The 17,895-nt window shown below is 44.0% G+C and overlaps 1 protein-coding gene across 1 annotated transcript in view; it reads right to left on the minus strand.

The window, feature by feature from the left end:
• Positions 1-6,135: 6,135 nt before the first annotated feature.
• Positions 6,136-17,895, minus strand: part of SAE1 (SUMO1 activating enzyme subunit 1) — a 65,181-nt gene continuing 53,421 nt past the window's right edge. The window contains exons 7-9 of the mRNA XM_019752593.2: positions 17,598-17,742; positions 10,677-10,746; positions 6,136-7,172 (exon numbers count right to left, since the gene is read on the minus strand). Of these exons, the coding sequence (XP_019608152.1) occupies positions 7,080-7,172; positions 10,677-10,746; positions 17,598-17,742 (308 nt within the window). The 3' untranslated portion in view covers positions 6,136-7,079. The remainder of the gene's footprint in view (positions 7,173-10,676; positions 10,747-17,597; positions 17,743-17,895) is intronic.

The following is a 17,895-nucleotide window of genomic DNA, read 5'->3' on the forward strand; positions in this document are numbered from 1 at the left end:
TATTATTTCGGTTCTCCTTTCCCGCTGCGTGGCCTGGTCAGAGCATCCTGACCCGTCTGGGTCCAGGGGGCACACCTGGGTGTCTGCAGCTGTTCCTAAAGGAAGGCTGAGGAGCCACTGACTGCGTGTGGCCAGCCGTCATGCATCCTTACTGAACGCCCATTCAAAGCAAAACCCCATGAGGGTGGGCGTTCTGGTGCTTCATTCTCATTTTTTCCCCCAACTGGATAAAGTATGAATGGCCTGTAACTTACATGCAGAAGCACCACCTTGAGGACTCTTAAGGAATGTGCCAGTAATGAGATGGACCTTGACCCTGTCCTCAGGGAGGCATGAGGTGACATCTGGGAGAGCACCTCGAGCTAGGCTTTACCTACCGTGCTTCCTCGAAAATAAGACCTAGCTGGACAATCAGCTCTTAATATAAAAGACCTGGTATTATTTTACTGTAAGACCCGGTCTTACATAATATAAGACCGGGCCTTATATTAATTTTTGCACCAAAAGATGCATTAGAGCTGATTGTCCGGCTAGGTCTTATTTTCAGGGAAACGGTACGTAGCTGTCCTAAGGCCTAGCACACTGCGCCTGGCTTAAAGAGCTGGTGTTGAATAAATGTAACAAGGGGGCTCCCACCATTACCTTCCTGAAATCAGGGCAACTGGCCAAATGCTTTGCTTGTGTCTCCTCCCAAATAGGCAGACGGGGGTTCAAATCCCAGCTCTGCCCCTTCCTTCTGTCCACTGAAAAAGAGGAAGTTCAGGGGAAGTGGCCCTTTTAAAAGGCCAGGGCCAGGTTAAGGGAACCATCACTTTGGAGAGGCATTTGGCAAAACCCCGTCAAGCTGAGGTTGAACATACCTATGCCAGCAACAGCCATCCTGGGTATCTCCCTTATAAGTGGATGTGCACAGGTGTCCGAGAATTGGCAACACACAAAACCAACCATCTAAGTATCCACTAGCAGTCAAAAGGGTAAATTGAGTGCTTGTCATACAACAGAAAACTCGACAGCAGTTAACTCGAATGAACTAGAACCCTATCCATGTGAATAAACAAATAACAGGATGTCAAAAAAGCAAGTGGCAAAATGACGACTGGGTACCTGGGTGTTTAATTATTGTATGTTTCTTCATGCTTAAGTACTGGTGCGCCGGCCCAAGGGTGGGTGGTGGCATAGTCACACACGCAGCTGTCTGTCCAGGCACCTCCCCTTTCCAGTAACAGTTCATGGAATTATCCATATAGCTGGATTAGGTCTATCGATTTATTATTGTAACTGCCACTGCTCGGGTCCCCCAAGCCTCTCCACACCCATCATTCTATGCTATAGTTGTCATATGGATTACGTCTACACCCATGGCAAACTCCACAAGACAATGTCAGAACTTTTGCTTTAGTCATGTATTTCAAAGAAATTAAGAGGAAAAGTCTCTGAAAAGAATTTCCCCATCTACGGTATTCACCAATTCCAGTGCTCTTCAATGCGTCCTGAAGTCCCAAGTTTCTCCTGTGACAATTTCCCATAAGCCTGAAGAATTTTATTAGCATTTCTCATAGTGTATTTTTGCTGCAGACAAATTCTCTTAGTTTTCTTTTATCTGAAAATACCGATTTTCACTGGTTATAGAATTCTGGGATTGACTGTTTGCTTTCAGCATTTTAAAGATGTTTCACTGTCTCCTGGCCTCCATCATTTCTGAGGAGAAATCTAGGATCATTTGAATCATAGTGCTGTTTGTAATGTGTTTTTGTCAGGCTGCTTTCAAATTTTTCTTCATTTTTGATTTTCATACTGACTATAGTATGTCCAGGCCCCGTTTTCTTCATATTTATCCTGTTTGGGAGTCACTGAGCTTTTCAAGTCTGTAAACTTACATCTTTCACCAAATTTCAGTTTTGGGCCATTATTTACTCAAACATTTTTTTCCCCATTCTCTCTCCTTCCTTTCTGGGACTCCAATGCAACATATTATCAGACCTCCTGACGGTGTCCCACAAGCTCTCGTTATTTAAAATAGTTTTTCCTTTATAGACTGGATAATTTCTATTAACCCACTGCCAGTTCCCACAATTTCTCCATCATCTTCATGCTATTACATTAGGTCTATCAGTGAGTTTTAAAATTGCACGCATTATATTTTTCAGTTCCAGAACGTCCTTTCAATTCTTTAACATTTTCTATTTCTCTGCTGAGACTTCCTATTTTTCACATCACACGTATATTTACCTCAATGAGGTAAAATCCTTGTCTGTTAATTCCAACACTTGGGTTCTCGATTATCTTGTCTTCTCCTTTCAGAATGGGTCACATTTCCCTGATTCCATGTATATTAGGTAATTTTGGATTGTATCCTGGCTATTATGAAGGTTATGGTGTAGACATTCTGGATTCTGTTATATCCTCCAAAGGATGGACTGTTTTTTAGGGGATATTTGTTAGAAACTGCTGCAGTGGGTGACAGCTCAAATCCAGTTCACTTCTGTCCTGCTGAGTCTGCCACACACATTCATAGTCCGATGGTCAGCAAGAGTTTATACACGTACCTTGGGGTTTCCCTTCACTGGTGCTCTTTTCCAGGAGCTGTGGTTAACCTGGCTCTGTCCTCTGGTTCTTCAGGCCAGTAAGACAGCTGGTTTCCTACCTGAGTTTTAGTGGCCTGGCACGCTGCCTCAGGCTAACATGGTAGGGAAAAACAAAACATGCAAGCACCAGAAAACTCACCCTGTGCTGGGCTCTTCTTGCAACTTTCAACTCCCCTCCAAATCCACCTGCCTTTGTTCACTCTCTAGGGCCTTCCAGTAGCTGTTTTTTGGTAGCATTTTTTTGTTGTGTTTTGTCTAGAATTATTTTGTCTGTTAGAAACTTACCCCCCCACACACAAGAAACAGAACTTCTGTATCTTCTTTTGAATAGAACCAAACCTATCATTTTTTAGGACTGAAAGTGGGGAACCCCATGCCACCATCCAGGTTAGATGAAAAGCGGAGACCCAGGGACAGTCAAAGCTAGAGGCCACATTTTGTTAGCCCAGTCCAAAGGGCTCCTAGAAAAACAAAGGAGGGATCTCTTGTTCAGAGGGAAAGGAACACCTAACTGGTCTATGGGGCCTTTTCCCTTGGAATCAAGGTGCCAAGCGGTCCTGCAACCTGGCAGAGGTTCAGAGGACCTGGCAAGGAGGCCCTCAGCTAAACCATTGCCACTTGCAAACTGCGCAATCTCCAGCAAGCTAACTCCAAACTTGACCCGGCACACTTCACCCACGTCCAAATACTCTCACCCTGCAATGGTTGCTGCTGGAAAGGGAAGATTTCCTTTTCATTGTTTATAAATTTGCCCTTCCTTAAAAAATGCAACTGCATTATCTTTGTAAACCTTTCAGTTCTGTACTACACACATGTACTTTCTATCCAAACAACAAAGGAAAGGTCCGGTGCTACCACCCTATAGCCTGTGGAATCACCATCTCAAATGCACTTACTGTAACCTGAGCATTTGGCTTTGGGTGTCTTTCCCAAGTATGTACAAAGGAAACAGGCTCAGTATCACTCAACAACAGACTGATTAAATGGTTTATGGCTCATCTGTGGTTTTGGAATTTGATGAGTGATGCACTGGCAGTCTCTAAGACATAGTGAGAAAAAGCAAGTTGTAGAAAGTTATTTACAAATATGCACAATACCATGTTTCCCCGAAAATAAGATGTAACCGGAAAATAAACCCTAGCATGATTTTTCAGGATGGCATCATCTGAACATAAGCCCTAATGTGTCTTTTGGAGCAAAAATTAGTATAAGACCCGGTCTTATTTTTGGGGAAACATGGTAGCAGCTGACATTGAGGAGTTTCTACTCAAAGAACATATTAATTCATTTAATTTTCACCTATCAGAGGAATGTACTACTTGTTACTCCATCTGAGATGGGGTAACTGAAGTACAGAAGTCACTTGCCCATATAGCTAAGAGGTAGTGTGGGTTTGAACCTGACAGCCTGGAAGGGTTCACTCTCAGTGGCTGCGAGAGGTGACCTCTGGGGTAGATATGAAAGTGGATACACATTACACAAAAAGCATCTCATGTTTCTCTCCGAAATCCTGAGTTTAGCTGCTCCTATGTGGCCAACATCGAGCTGACAGGCCATATGACGCAGTGTGGGGGAAATCTTTTTACTCTTATGCTGGGCTATCACTTGAAGGCTTTACGACGAGCTTAAAAACAAAACCCACCTGCCCCTCTGGACCCAGCTGAAGTCTCCCCTCAGCGCCGGGGCCTGACTGGTGGTGTCCGGTGGGGTCTCCTAGGTCTAAGGACCTTGTGAGGGCAAAGCCCGAGTCTCCTTGCCCTTACCAAGGTCATCAGAAGCGGTGCCACTAAATGAATGTTTACGTGTCCGGCACAGAAGCCTTTACTGTCAGCCCACATCTCAACCCTTACCTCTTGGGTGAAACCGTTTCCTTGACTGCAATATGGTCACAACAGTATGGACCCCCATGGGCTACTTTGAGGATTCAACCAATTTAGTGGAAGTACAAGCATTTTGAAAAATTCCAGGCAGGTAGTGTGAACACGTTAGCTATTATTATTATTAAACTCTTTTGACTGGACAACTATAACCTAACCTTCCATTTCCCCACCTGTAAAGGGGCAAATAGGACATATCTCAATATTTGTATTTATAAAAGAAATGCAGCAAACTGACAAAAAGGGTCTGCACTGCTAAGGGAAATCACAGATGTGGGCTATAACGGAACCGAGCTTGTTATTGTGGTGTAATTTTTTTTACCTTTGCATGTATTACTTTTCTTCTTTTTGAGTAGCACCTGTTCCACTAGAATGTTCTGAAGGCTTCAACACATTATTAAGCACTTAACGGAGTCTGGCTATTGCACAAACCAAAGACAACAGAAGTGGCCTATGGAGTGGAAAAAGCTGGCCACCCCAAAGCCAGCCTTTCATTTGTTAACTCCAGCATCCCAAAAGTATGTCATCTTCAGAGTCGAATCTCCTTCCCATGTGGGTTACATATCTCCTGGAGCGACTAGAAGCTACAGGACAATCACTGTGCACTTCCCGGAGACTTAGAGAAATCCATTTTTATGATAATACTGACACATAATATGGGAGAATATGAAATTTGAAGAAATGAGAATAAAGACATTTTTTGCCTGGGGCTGGCAGCTTCCAGTACCACTCCCTGATTCCCGAGGGCTCCTCTGTGGATGACTCAATCTCTGCCATGAGAGGTTCAGGGTGGAAAAGTTTGAAAAGCCTCAGAGAAGATTCTCCAATGACAATTTTGTTTTCATCCATTCAGACCCGCCTGCTCCCCCTTGTGACCAAGGCCCCACATTGCAAAGTAAAGGGTATAATTAGCTCCACATTTCAAAGGCAGTGTGAGATTCATGCATCAATAAAACCGCTGACCTTGGTGCCTCTGACTTGACACTAATGGGAACTAGAAAGGGGCCTGTCCAGAAACGCAGCCCTAGCCTCACCTAAGGCGGGGGCAGAGGTGACCCTGAAGGAGGGTGGGGAATTAAGTTCTGCTTCCCAGACCAGTTCCTTTTCACGTTGTGCAGCAGGATTGAAATAGGAAAGGAGCTGATTTATTCATTAAACTGGCCAAGCCCAAACCTCACACAATTTCAATTTTACATCAAGGAGGAGCATAGTTGGACTACCGAGTCAAGACAAACTCGGTGTTCCAAGGACAGCTCTGACCCTTACCAGCTGAGAGACTGGGGCACATTGCTTAAGTGCCACTTAAATTTAAAATGTGGCTGTCGTCCCCTCCCCTTTCACACTGCACGATGCCTGGTACACAGGGTATAAACAGAGGTAGTGCCAGTATCATGTTTTACTCCTTTTCTATTATTATTGTAATTCTCATCACTGAGAACAGCCACTATTTAACTGAATTATTCAACGATCAGAACCAGAAACTTCTACACATTCTAGAATTTGAGCAATTTAACGTTTGCTGGATTATCCAGAAATGGCAGGAATGGTTGTTAGAGGGGAGGAATTCTGGAGTCATGTTAAAGCATCCGGTGATATTGCTTCAGGTTTAAAAAGGCAACCGGTAGGATCAGTCGCAGTCAGGAAGTTTCAAATGTGGAAGAAAAGCAAACAAATCCCAAAGCAAGTAACTTTATTTCTGTCATTCCTTTTTAAAGAACCACGGAAATCTAGAAAATGTAAAAAAACACACAGCTGCCATTCAGGGGGAAAATGGACTGACACAGCCCTTAAATGTACCAGCCTCCAGAGCGGTCCTTGAGATAGGGGTCTGTCAAAAGGACAGGCTCCTCCCTCCCAGCTCGGCCCCAACAGATAAGAATCCCTAGCGGGTGGGACCCTGGCCTTTGCCTTTTAAAACAAGTTTTCCTACTAATATTCGACTTGCAAGGTCTCGCCCTAATGCCCAAGAGGACTTGGTAACATTTCCTCTCTTCCACAATCCAGGCTGGAACTCACTAATCCGCAACTAAAACTCAAGAACAGCCCACCAGAGGCCACCTGTTGTTTTTCAGGATCTCAAACTTTGGAGGAAATACATTCCGCCTGCCATATTTTTTCCTTTCTCAGGTCACCTGTCTGACTTGGAATTGTGGTTCCACCGGGCCTGGGCCTTATTCCCACCTGAGGTCATGCTCCTCTCTGTGTGACATCAGGTGGGGAATAAGTCCAGGAATGTGGCGAGAGGCTCCTAAGCAACCAGGCGTGCTGGTTCCTGGCAGGCATCCCCAGGGTACCCCAGAGGCCTGGCCAGGCCGTGACAGCACCAGGACAGAGGGGTGTCAGAGGGCGCTCTCAGGTGACCGCCACTCCGGAGCTGGCAAACAGCTGTGCATGCTGGGAAGGGAGCCAGCCGGCCCTTACTCCCCTTAGTGCTCAGCAGCTGCTGGGGCTTGCAGGGAGCGTATCCGCACAACCTTGCTGCTTGCAGGAAATGGTTTGTACTGGTCCAACGACCTCACTCTCCCCTTGCCTGGAGATGCCTTCGTGGGGGAAGGGGACAGGGGACATGTGTGGGCACGCTGAGGGTCAGCATCTCTGGGGCTGCCACGTCCGGGGTTCACTTGGGGCCGAGGCACTCCACAATCCCATTCCCCTTCATGCCATCAAAAAAGAAGAAGTTGTTGTGAGGAGGGTCCCTTTGAGACAGGGCCTGGGGAGAAAAACAAGAAGAGGCTTCAGCTCAAGCGCTTCGAAAGGGATAAAACAGAGAAAAACAAGAAGAAAAACACCCCAAACCAGGTCTTCTATAAGCGGTGTGGGCAGTGGTTTCCCAATAGAGGTCGCTTTTGCTCCCTAGGGGCTATCTGGCTATATCTGGGGACATCTGTGTTGGTCATGTCTGCCCTTGCTAGCTGTGTGCCCTTGGACAGATCACTTAGCCTCTCTGAACCTTACCTTCCCCGTGCCAAACAGAAATAACAAATCTATTATCCTAGGCATTAAAAGAGATGATGTACCTCAAATACCTTGAATAGTACCTAGCATGAAGCAGCACCACTTGGCAAATGGCAGTACAGTTATTTGACTCTTCAACAGAGAGGCGGTGACTCATTTCAACACGTCTTAGGCTGCAGCCTTCATTGCCTGATGGGACACACAGCGCCGCAGAAGCGGCTCGTCTGTGAGGAGACTGTGCTGCTGGCCTTCCACGGGTCGGGCCGGGGCTGGGACCCAGAGGGCTGGGGAGATGCAATGCAGCCATGGGAACGGAGATTGTCTTGTGGGGTTAACACAAGGACACAGCACTTTTCAAGACAGGCTTAGATGCCCTGAAATTCCATGCTGAATCATGTGCGTGCCTGAGTGTACTGGGTTCACAGGTGTCAGTAACTTTTCTAGGAGGTTCTGAACCCAAACAGGGTTACCATTTAAGAGGACATCATCACCTAAGCAAGCTGCTAAGCAGCGTTTAGAGTTACCGGGAGCACCATGTTGTCATTCATAAGGGCAGGACTTCCTTTACAAGGTTAGAAATGTGCTCTAAACATCCTAAACTTCTTCTCATTTAGTGCCAATTCCAATCCATTTCCTCATCTGTAAAATGGGGACAATCACACCTACTGTAAGTGGTTATTCAGCCATTTGTTCAGGAAATGCACTGAACATCTAGTACCATCTGTCACATACAGTACTAGATACTAAGGGTTCTGAGGCCCCGCTGCATGGCGCTTGGATCTGACTCAGGTTTGCTCCTCTGGCTCACAAGTGACATGGCAAATAAATAGCACCTGCTGACCAGAGCTTCTGGTGAGAATGAAATGCGATCAAGCTTGTAATGTGCCCAGCATGGGGTAAATTCTCAGTCAGTGGGAGCTGCTGCTACTCACGGTGGCCGGGGGCCGGGGGCCCTTTCCAGTATCTGAGGATCCCAACCACTCAGCTGGGTGGGAGGTCCCAAGAGCTCACAGCTGGACCTCCTAGACCCTGGTCCCCAAGTTACAGGAGATGACACAGTGAGACTTAACATGGAGCCTGGTATGGCTGCTGTCATTATCACCTCTGCTAGAGTAGGTAGGGAGCCCGACTGTGGACAGTGGGGAGAGGAGGAAGCGTGACGTGATGGGGATGTGGACAGAACACGGGGTGTCTGGAACGATGTAAGGAAGGAAACAAAGATGATTCCAGGGGAACAGACTTTTACATTTGTCCTCCATCGTCTCGTGTTTACTTGTTATGAGTGGAAAGCTGGTCTCCGCAGAGAGAAGGGGGAGGCCCGTGGCCCTCAGCTTGCAGGACCCTACTGCCAGCTGCCTGAAGGCTAGAACCGTGTTAAGTAGGGGGGAGTCGTGGGGATAAGACAGCAGGGCATGGGGTGAACACGGGGCAAAAGGTAAAGTGCTTCCCAAGCCAGATGGGGGGTAGGAGGAGATTCCAGACACACCCAGCAACCAAGAATGCAGAGTGCTCTGGCTATCTGGGACAAACAGAAACAAGATGCTGGGAACAGCTGTCCCCAGCAGGCAGCGAGGAACGGCCACACTGGAGGTTAGGACTGGGAGGCCTAGAAGGCACTGCAAACAATGGGGTCAAGGCCACCTGCCTTGACCCCCAATTTCCACCCCACATGAAAAACCCAGGGAGTAGCTTCTCAATGGAATGTAAAGAAGCGAATCTGCAGGTGCCAGGACAGCAGCCTTGGGGACAGCAGACTTAAGGACAGCACCTGAGGCATGACGACCAAGTGGTGAAGAGCACAGGCTCAGACACCAGACCGCCTGGGCTCAAATTCTGGCTCCACCACCTCCTCCTTCATACATCAGGGAGCGTTACACTTCCTACCTCACAGGGCTGTGGTGAGGATAAACGGAGTGCATCCCTGTAAAGAACAGTCTGTGTGTGGTACACTGTGGGATTTCAATAAATGATATTATTATTGTTGTCATTAAAGGCTACAAAAATGTTTCTGTTCCCATTCCCCCATTAGGATTTTTCCATCACTGCACTCTTTCCTGCCGAGTCTGTCAACAGGCAGCCCCAGAATCCTTCTCAACATAGCTCTCGGGTGAGCACTTGCTCAGACTGGGCACATAAACTGCAATTTCACATCACTCTGGGTGAAGCAGAAACAAGCCTGGCCATCGCACGTTCCTCTTCTTCCCTCTCCATGTCTCCTCGGTGCTCACCCTACTGCCCGTGACATAGAAGATGACATTTGGGGAAAGAAGAATTTGGTCCAGAGAAAAGGATCAGAAAAGAGGGGAAAAAAGAGCCTTAAGATGGCAGGACTATCAAATTAAGTCAAATGTCTCCAGAGCAAACATGCAGCTCCCAAGACAAAGTAGTGAGAACTGGGTCTCCAAATCCTCTTCCTAAGTTCAAACTTGACATGTAAATGGACTTGGAAAATCATTTAACCAGGCATAACTCTATCCCAGGAAAGAAAATGACAAACCACCATTGTAAGGCCACTAAAGCAGCCAAGAACCTGCAAAAGGCAAATTTAGCATCTTTGGGCAAATACCAAAGTCCCCAAAGAAAGTAAAATATATTTGGAGATATGCTATAGTTTTAGCAACTCAAATGTTCTTCTAGAAGAAATTCAAAAGGATGTGCTAGTTACTGGTTACACAACCCTGGGTTAGATACCTCCCTTCTGAGAAGGCCAATGATACCTACCTAATGTGGTCACAGGTCACCCTGTACCGGGCACAGCACACGTGCCCCACTGGTATTGCTTTTCCTCCTCCTCTCTGTAAGTCCTATGGTGTGTGCATTAACAAGACGGAGCTTTGATGCCACGGTGATGGACAGAAAGAAACTCTAGAGGTTAAGAGCACAGGTTTTGGAGTCCCTTCTCAGGGCCTCAGCAGTGTTCTCCTCTTAATCGGGACCGTTTCATAGAGCCATGAGAAGCAAAATACGTGGCCAATATCATAAGCACCAAATAACTAATCAATACAGTTAGGGGAGGGCAGACAGAATCTTAAGTGCACTGTATCTAGTTCTGGGCTGAGCAGAGAGCAGGCCCTCCGAGGTCATTTGCTGAATGTCCACCTGGGTGGGCTGGAGAAGATGGGATGGGATGCGAAAGGGAAGGATACGAAACAAGGATGAGTCAGAGAAACCAGGCAGCTAAGACAGTCCTGGGTTCTCTCTCGGCACATCTGCAAGGTGAGCAGTGGATCAACGTCTTCTGTGCCATAGAGACTGTTACCTTCACGATTTCCTGGGCTAAGATCCCTCCAACCACTGCACACACTGGCGCCATCTCGGAGAAGCAGTACCTAAAAGAGAAGACAAGAGAAATGAAGTACCGAGGAACAGGACGGCAGATGGGACATCTGGAAAAGGTCAGCATGGGCTGCCTGAATGAAAACATCTATCAGGAGGAGTCAATTCAGACAACAACGCTAATGCTGGCATCTAGGCGAGAAAATTCAATCTGATCCAGGGGGTTAGTAGGTGGTTGGGAAAGACCTTTGAACTTTGGCAGGCAGGAATTGTTTCACAACACTTTTTTTTTAAGTTAAAAGAAAAACTATATCTATGCTTCCTAAAAATAAGGTCCTACAAATATCACATGTTTCAGTGCCCTGGTCACATTCTCGCAATTCTCTCCTTACCCATAATGGGCGGTGGGTTCTATATGCTATTCCCAGACAAATGTCAGGGAGAAGGCCTGTGTTAACATGCAGAAGGCAAGGGAAATTTGCGACCTGAAATTAAAGCAAAAAAGTCTTTGCTACCCACATAGATACCAGCCCTTCTGGGCCAGGATGGGGCATCCAGAGGACAAATTTTAGCTGATATTGTCACCTGCCCCTTCAAATCACCCATCCTGGGGAGCTAAACACTATCTTCCATCACCTCCCCAGAGGAAATATGCTCAGCCAATTCCTACCCCTGAACTCAAAGGGGTAGGAATTGGAACACAGATAAGTTAAAGGGAAAGCTTCCCTAAGGAACCCTGCCATCAGAAGACGACCTCCAATCTTCCCAGTTTGTGCACATTCCTCTAGACAGTTTTAAAAGTTCGCATATCTAAACATTTAATTTTTAAACCCACATAGTATCAAGTATTATTCATTCCACACTGTAATCTACTGGTGGACATTTAGGCTGTTCAACATTGCAATCACACATTTTGGCATAGATGTCCAAATAATTTCTTATGGCAAATCCCTAAATACAAAATTGCTGGGTCCTGATGCATTTTGCCAAAAGGTCCTCCAAAAAAGCTGTATCCATCACAACTCCTACCAACTGTGTACCAGAGTGCCCTTTCCTCACACCCTGACCAGGACCAGCACTCCTTCTGTCCAGCCACAGAGGTAACTTTTCCTCCTGACTATCAAAGTCTATTATCGAACTATAAAACACATCGAGACCTCTACCAAAGAAAAACGAATCACCCATAACTCTACCACTCAAAGATAATCAAATGTGGGAATATTTTTCTTTTTTAAAATACACCCATTCTCTTGTGATCATTCTATACAATTTAATATTCTGCTTTTTTCTCTTAAAAGTATATTATCTCAAATAAATGCTAGCAAATCAAACCAGCAACATATAGAAAGAATTATATATGTGGGATTTATGCCAGGAATGCACGGTTGGTTTAACATCTAAAAAAATCAATCAATGTAGTATGTCAATCAATTGAATACAGGACAATAAACACATGGTAATCTCAATAGAGATTACCAATAGAAAATGCATGTGACAAAATCCTACCCTTTAATGATAAAAACACTAAATGAACTGGAAGTAGAGGGAAACTTCTTCAACCCAATAAAGGGTTAACTATGAAAAATTCACAGCTAATACACTTAATGGTGAAAGGATGCAAGTTTTCCTCCTGAGATCAGGAACAAGACAAGGATGTCTGCTCTCACCACTTCTATTCAACATGTACTGGAGGTTCTAGCCAGGGCAATTAAGGAAGGAAAAAGAAAGAGAAATCCAGATTGGAAAGGAAGAAGTAATACATATTCACAGACGACATGATCTGGTAAATAGAAAACAATAAGAAAACCACACAAAAAAATAATTTGAACTATTAAATATTCCAGCAAAGTTGCAGGATACAAGACTAATATGCAAAAGTCAACTGTATTTCTATACGTTAATCATGAACATTCTAAAATGAAATGAAGAATTCCACTTACAATAGCATCCAAAGGAATAAAATATTCAGAAATAAATTTAACAGATGTGTAAAATTTATACTCTGAAGAGTACAATACATTGTTGCAAGAAATAAAAGACCTAAATAAATGGAAAGGTATCTCATGTTCATGGATCAGAAGACTTAATATTGTCAAGACAGAAATACTCCCTAAATTAATCTATATATTTGACAAAATCACTATCAAAATCCCAGCTGCCTTTTTTTGTAGAAATGGAAAAATCCATCCGAACATTCCTACGGGAAAGTAAGAGACACAGAATAGCCAAAACAATCTTGAAAAAGAACAAAGTTGGAGACCTCGGGTGTTTTAATTTTAGAACTTATTACTACAAAGCAACAATAACTAAGACAGTGCTGTACGGGCATACAGACAGTCACATGTATCAATGAAACAGAACTGAGAGCCCATAAATAAATACATACATACACGGTCAATTAATTTTTGAGGGTGCCAAGACCATTAAATGGGAATGAAAAGGCCTTTTTAACAATTGGTACAGGGACAATTGGGTCTCCACATGCACAAGAATGAAGGTGGACATCTAGCTCACACCATGTATAAAAAAATTAACTCAAAAATGGATCACAGACCTAAATAAAAGCTAAAACTATAAAACTCTTAGAAGTTACAAGAAAACAGAGGAACAAATCTTTATTACTTTGGATTAGGAAATGGATTCGTAGATGTGATATCAAAAGCATGTGAAAACAAAATAGATCAACTGTATTTTATAAAAATGAAAAACTACTTTAAAGGATACCATCAAGAAAGTAAAAAGACAATACACAAAATGGGGGGAAATGTTTGATAATCGTATACTAATAAAGGACTTGTACCAGAGTACACGGAGAACTCTTGCAAGACTCTCCACCAGCAAAAAGATTACAACTCACTTTATTGTGCAACTTGTGTTATTACATGTATCACAATAAAGCGAGTGTCTGAACCCTTGAACCTTCAATATCTCTGAGGTATGCCTGTATATTACATTCTTGGAAAAGGCAGAACCATAGGGATAGAGAACAGAGATCAGTGGTTGCTGGTGGGGAAGGGGCTGCCTAGAAGGCACCATAGGGTATATTTGGGGATGATGAAACTTTTCTGGATCTTGACTGTGGTGGTGGCTACACAACTCTATGCCTTTGTAAAAATTCATGAAACTTAAAAAAAAAACACCAAACAAACAAACAAAAAAACAAAACAAAAAACAAAAACAACAAAATGCACATTCATAGAACTGTATAACAAAAAAATAAGTTTTACTGTATGTAAATTTTTTTAAAAAGTACCATGAGAAAATAAGAATGAATTTTACTGTGTGTAAGTCTAAATAATAAAAATCAAACAAGACAAAATAAGGATCACTTCAAGAAATAACCAGACAAATCCAGAATATGGCATATTCTACAACATAATTGGCCTGGACTCTTAAAAAAAAAAGTGGTAAACTTCTAGATCAAGAGTTGGAAAACTTTCTCTGTAAAGAAGAAGACAGTAAATTTTTTTGGCTTTATAGGCCATACATATGGTCTGTTTAAACTCTTTAAGACTGCTGTTATAGAGTTGTAAAAACTCTACAAAAGCTGTAACAGATAATACACAAATGAGTAGGTGTGGAATGAAACTTTACTTAAAAAAAACAGGTGGCAAGTCACAGTTTGCCAACTCCTAGATTAAAAGACAGAGAACCAAATGCAACAGATGAACTTTGATGCATTTTTAAAGCATCAATCAAGTCAGCATCATGCCCCTACCCCCAAAACTAAAAGTAAAATAGTAACTGAATCTAAATCTAGCTGAGTGATATATAGCTGTTCACTACTATACTAGCCTTTCCATTTTTCTGTATGCTTGACATTTTCCATAATAAACATCATTTTAATCCATGAATAACACTGCATTGTCCTATATCATTAACTCTTTATTACCTTTCTAATGTCTCTTTCTTTAAGGATAATTACTATGCTAAATAGAGACATTTTAATGACTCTTAATACCTATTTCCAAAGTGCTTGCTCAAAAGGTTGCAGCTTTTTCCATCACCCTCACTAACAATAAGTATTATGAGTATTTTTTTAATCTACAAAGGATTTTGTTGATCTACGTATGCTATGATAGAAAATATGTAAGATCTAATACCAAACGGTCAGTGGTATTCTGTACTATCTAATTTTTCCATAACACGTACGTTATTTCTGTAATTGTCACAAAAGGACAAATAGTGTATGATTCCACTTAGATCCATGAGATACCTAGAATAATCCAAGTCACAGAGACAGAAAGTAGAAGAGAAGTTAGCAGGGGGTTGGGGAAGGCAGAATGGGAAGTTAGTGTTTAGTGGGTGCAGATTTTCAGTTTGAGACGATGAAAAAGTTCTGGAAATAAATAATAGTGACAGGTGCACAATAGTATGAATTTACTTAATGCCACTGAACTGTACACTTAAAAATGGTTAAAATGGTATTTTTTATGTTGTGCATATTTAACCATAATGAAAAAAATTTTAAACAGTAAAAGTTACATTACATATACAAATTATGAATGTTCATTATAAACGTATATAATAGTGAAAAACTATCAAGAACGTAAATATCCACTAATTAAGGTAATGATTAAATATAAATAACCACATGTCAGATAATGAAACATTATGAAGTACAAGTGAGGATATGGAACTGTACGTATTTTTGACACAAATAGGCTTGATATGCTAAAAAAAGAAGGCTGTCATATGGAAAGTACGATCTCCTTTTGACATTAAGAAAGAGAAAAAAGTGAGTAAATATACACAGAGAAGTTTGTGAGGCTAAAGCCCGAAATGTTAGCCGTGGCTTCATCTCAGTGGTGGGAGTACAGTGATTCTTTTCCCTTTTCTTCCCTTCTACACTTCCTATGGAGCAGCAGGCATCTGTTACTTTCATAATCACAAAAGCAATAAAGCTTTCTGAAAAGAATAAATAAGGTGACATAAAGGACAGTGCAAGCAGAGCACAGACAGATGAGGGAAACAGAGACTTGTGCACAGCCTTCCCTTCTCAAGAGCACTTCCTGCTCCGAGCTGGCAGTGGCAATTTGTGAGGGGAGCTCAGCTGCTGACACCCTATCCCATCTAAGGCCTTCTGTCCACCGATCCCCAGGCAGATTTCAAGAGGCCACCAAACCCCTCTTACTTAAAGGACACAGAGCAGGAGCACCTGAGCACACAGGACCTGGACATGGGAAAGCAATTTCCGCAAAGCGGGCGGGCGGGCAGGCGGGGAAGGGAAACACTTTGGAGAGAAAACGAGCCAGCGGCTAGTTAGGCTGCTAGCACTTAGGAGGTGGCTTTCTCCTTCTGGGAAGCGGGGCCTCAGCCACTGGCTGGCGGTGCAGAGCCAGGCGTCCATCTCTCTAAATGCCCAGATTAGTCACTCAGCTGCATACGCACGGGCTGGCACCCAACCCCGGGTATCGGCCCGGCCTGCCTGGCTGGGTCTGCTGAAAATGGAGTCCTGCACGAGCCAGAGCAGCTACCACTTGCTTCTCACACACTGTCCTTCCTCCACCAAGACATTTAGCCTGAAATGGGGACCCCATGAGCCCCTCATCTCCCGGTGCCGACATACAAAAGCACCTTGCAGACTGCTGCCTCTTTACGGCTGAGAGCGCGACAGGTGGTTCAAAGCCGACTGCGGCTCTGAAATCGGGTGGGGTTTGCTAGGGTCTAAACGAGGTGCCCAGACTCAAGCGGAGAAAGAAAGGACGAGGGAAGGAAGGGATTCTGACTCCCTTTCCTGCTAAGAAAACCCAGGCAGCACGTATGACCAGAGATCCGCACTGTGGTGAGAGCTGGCTGACGTCTTGGTTAGCTACTTACTACAACTCTGGGCAAGTGCGAGTACCTTTCTGAGCCTGTTTCTTCATCTAAATAATGGGAAAATAATCATAGCTTGAGGGAATATTATGACAATTAAATGTGACCCTGTGAGCAAAGCACAGAAAAGCTTCAACACACGGTGCTACTGTTATTAACTATATAAACCTTGGTGTAGGCATTTAACTTCCCTGAGCTTTACCTTCTCCTCACCCATAAAATGGGTTGCTGTGAAGAGAGACCACGTACGTAATAGCTGCTCAATAAATTACAGCCATCATTATTATTGCTACAAGCTGGCGGCACACCAAAGCAAGGCACAGAAAGCCCCCCAAAGACGCGGAAAGAAAACGAGAATGAGCAGATGATCCCAGAACTGCCTGAAGGGCTTCCTGATCTAGTCACCGTTTGGACTTCCCCAATCAAATCCTAACCCTGGCTGTGTACACGAGCAGACTGGTCACCTACGGTGAAAGCATCCGCGTGCCCAACAGAGAGGATGCCGGGACCGCGCCTGCCTCTGCTGCTGAGGGCGTACACAGAGGGCAGTGGGGCAGTGTCTACCAAGCAGTGAGTCACATTCTTCGGACCGAGATGGTCCCTTTCTAGCAATTTATCCTGCAGTTATACATGCACACACATGAAATGACACACACAAGGTCACATGCAACAGCATTTTGTGGTAACAAAAGCCTCGCCACGATGAACTCTCCTGCTCCGGCGCTGGAATACTCCAGAGCTATAAAACGGGACAGGAAAGTATGGACTGATCTGGAAACATCCCCGAAAGAAAATGTAAAGTGAAAGAAGGTACACAATAGGGCATATGCATTTTACACTGCCTTGATTGGAATGAACCATGTGAATATAAAACACCTGTTAAACACATAGAACCCGCATCTCTGTTTTTCACACACTTGCTATACCAACGGGGAGGCTGAGGTCTCCGGGAGTTGGCAGAATGCGGCCAAGGAGGCTGGTCTCCTCAGGGCTTTCAGTCTTAATAAAGCGTCTCTCCAACTAAGACAAACACTGAAAGCCAACGTTCATGCGTCCAGGCTATGCTGTAATAAACTCCGAGACCAACCTGACAAAGTCCTCGGGAAGCACGTCGGGATTAACACCCAGGGAGTCAAGCACATCGTTTCGAATCTGGAGCAACAGCTCAGAATCTTCCCCAAAGGTATCAGAACTAGGGTCTCTCCCTTTATCGGTGCGGAACTTCAGGAGCACTGGGAAAGGAAAAAGAAGGGAGGTTGAAAAGCAAGTCCTTCATAATAAATGCTTATAGCTGTTAACTGTTTTCATTTTCTAGGACGTATACATCAATTCAAATGTGGGCTGAGTGAAAGGTAATACACTTTTCATTTATTCAGCAAACATAG

The sequence above is a fragment of the Rhinolophus sinicus genome, linkage group LG11 (genome assembly GCF_036562045.2).
Source record: "Rhinolophus sinicus isolate RSC01 linkage group LG11, ASM3656204v1, whole genome shotgun sequence".
In the NCBI taxonomy this organism is placed as follows: Eukaryota; Metazoa; Chordata; class Mammalia; order Chiroptera; family Rhinolophidae; genus Rhinolophus; species Rhinolophus sinicus.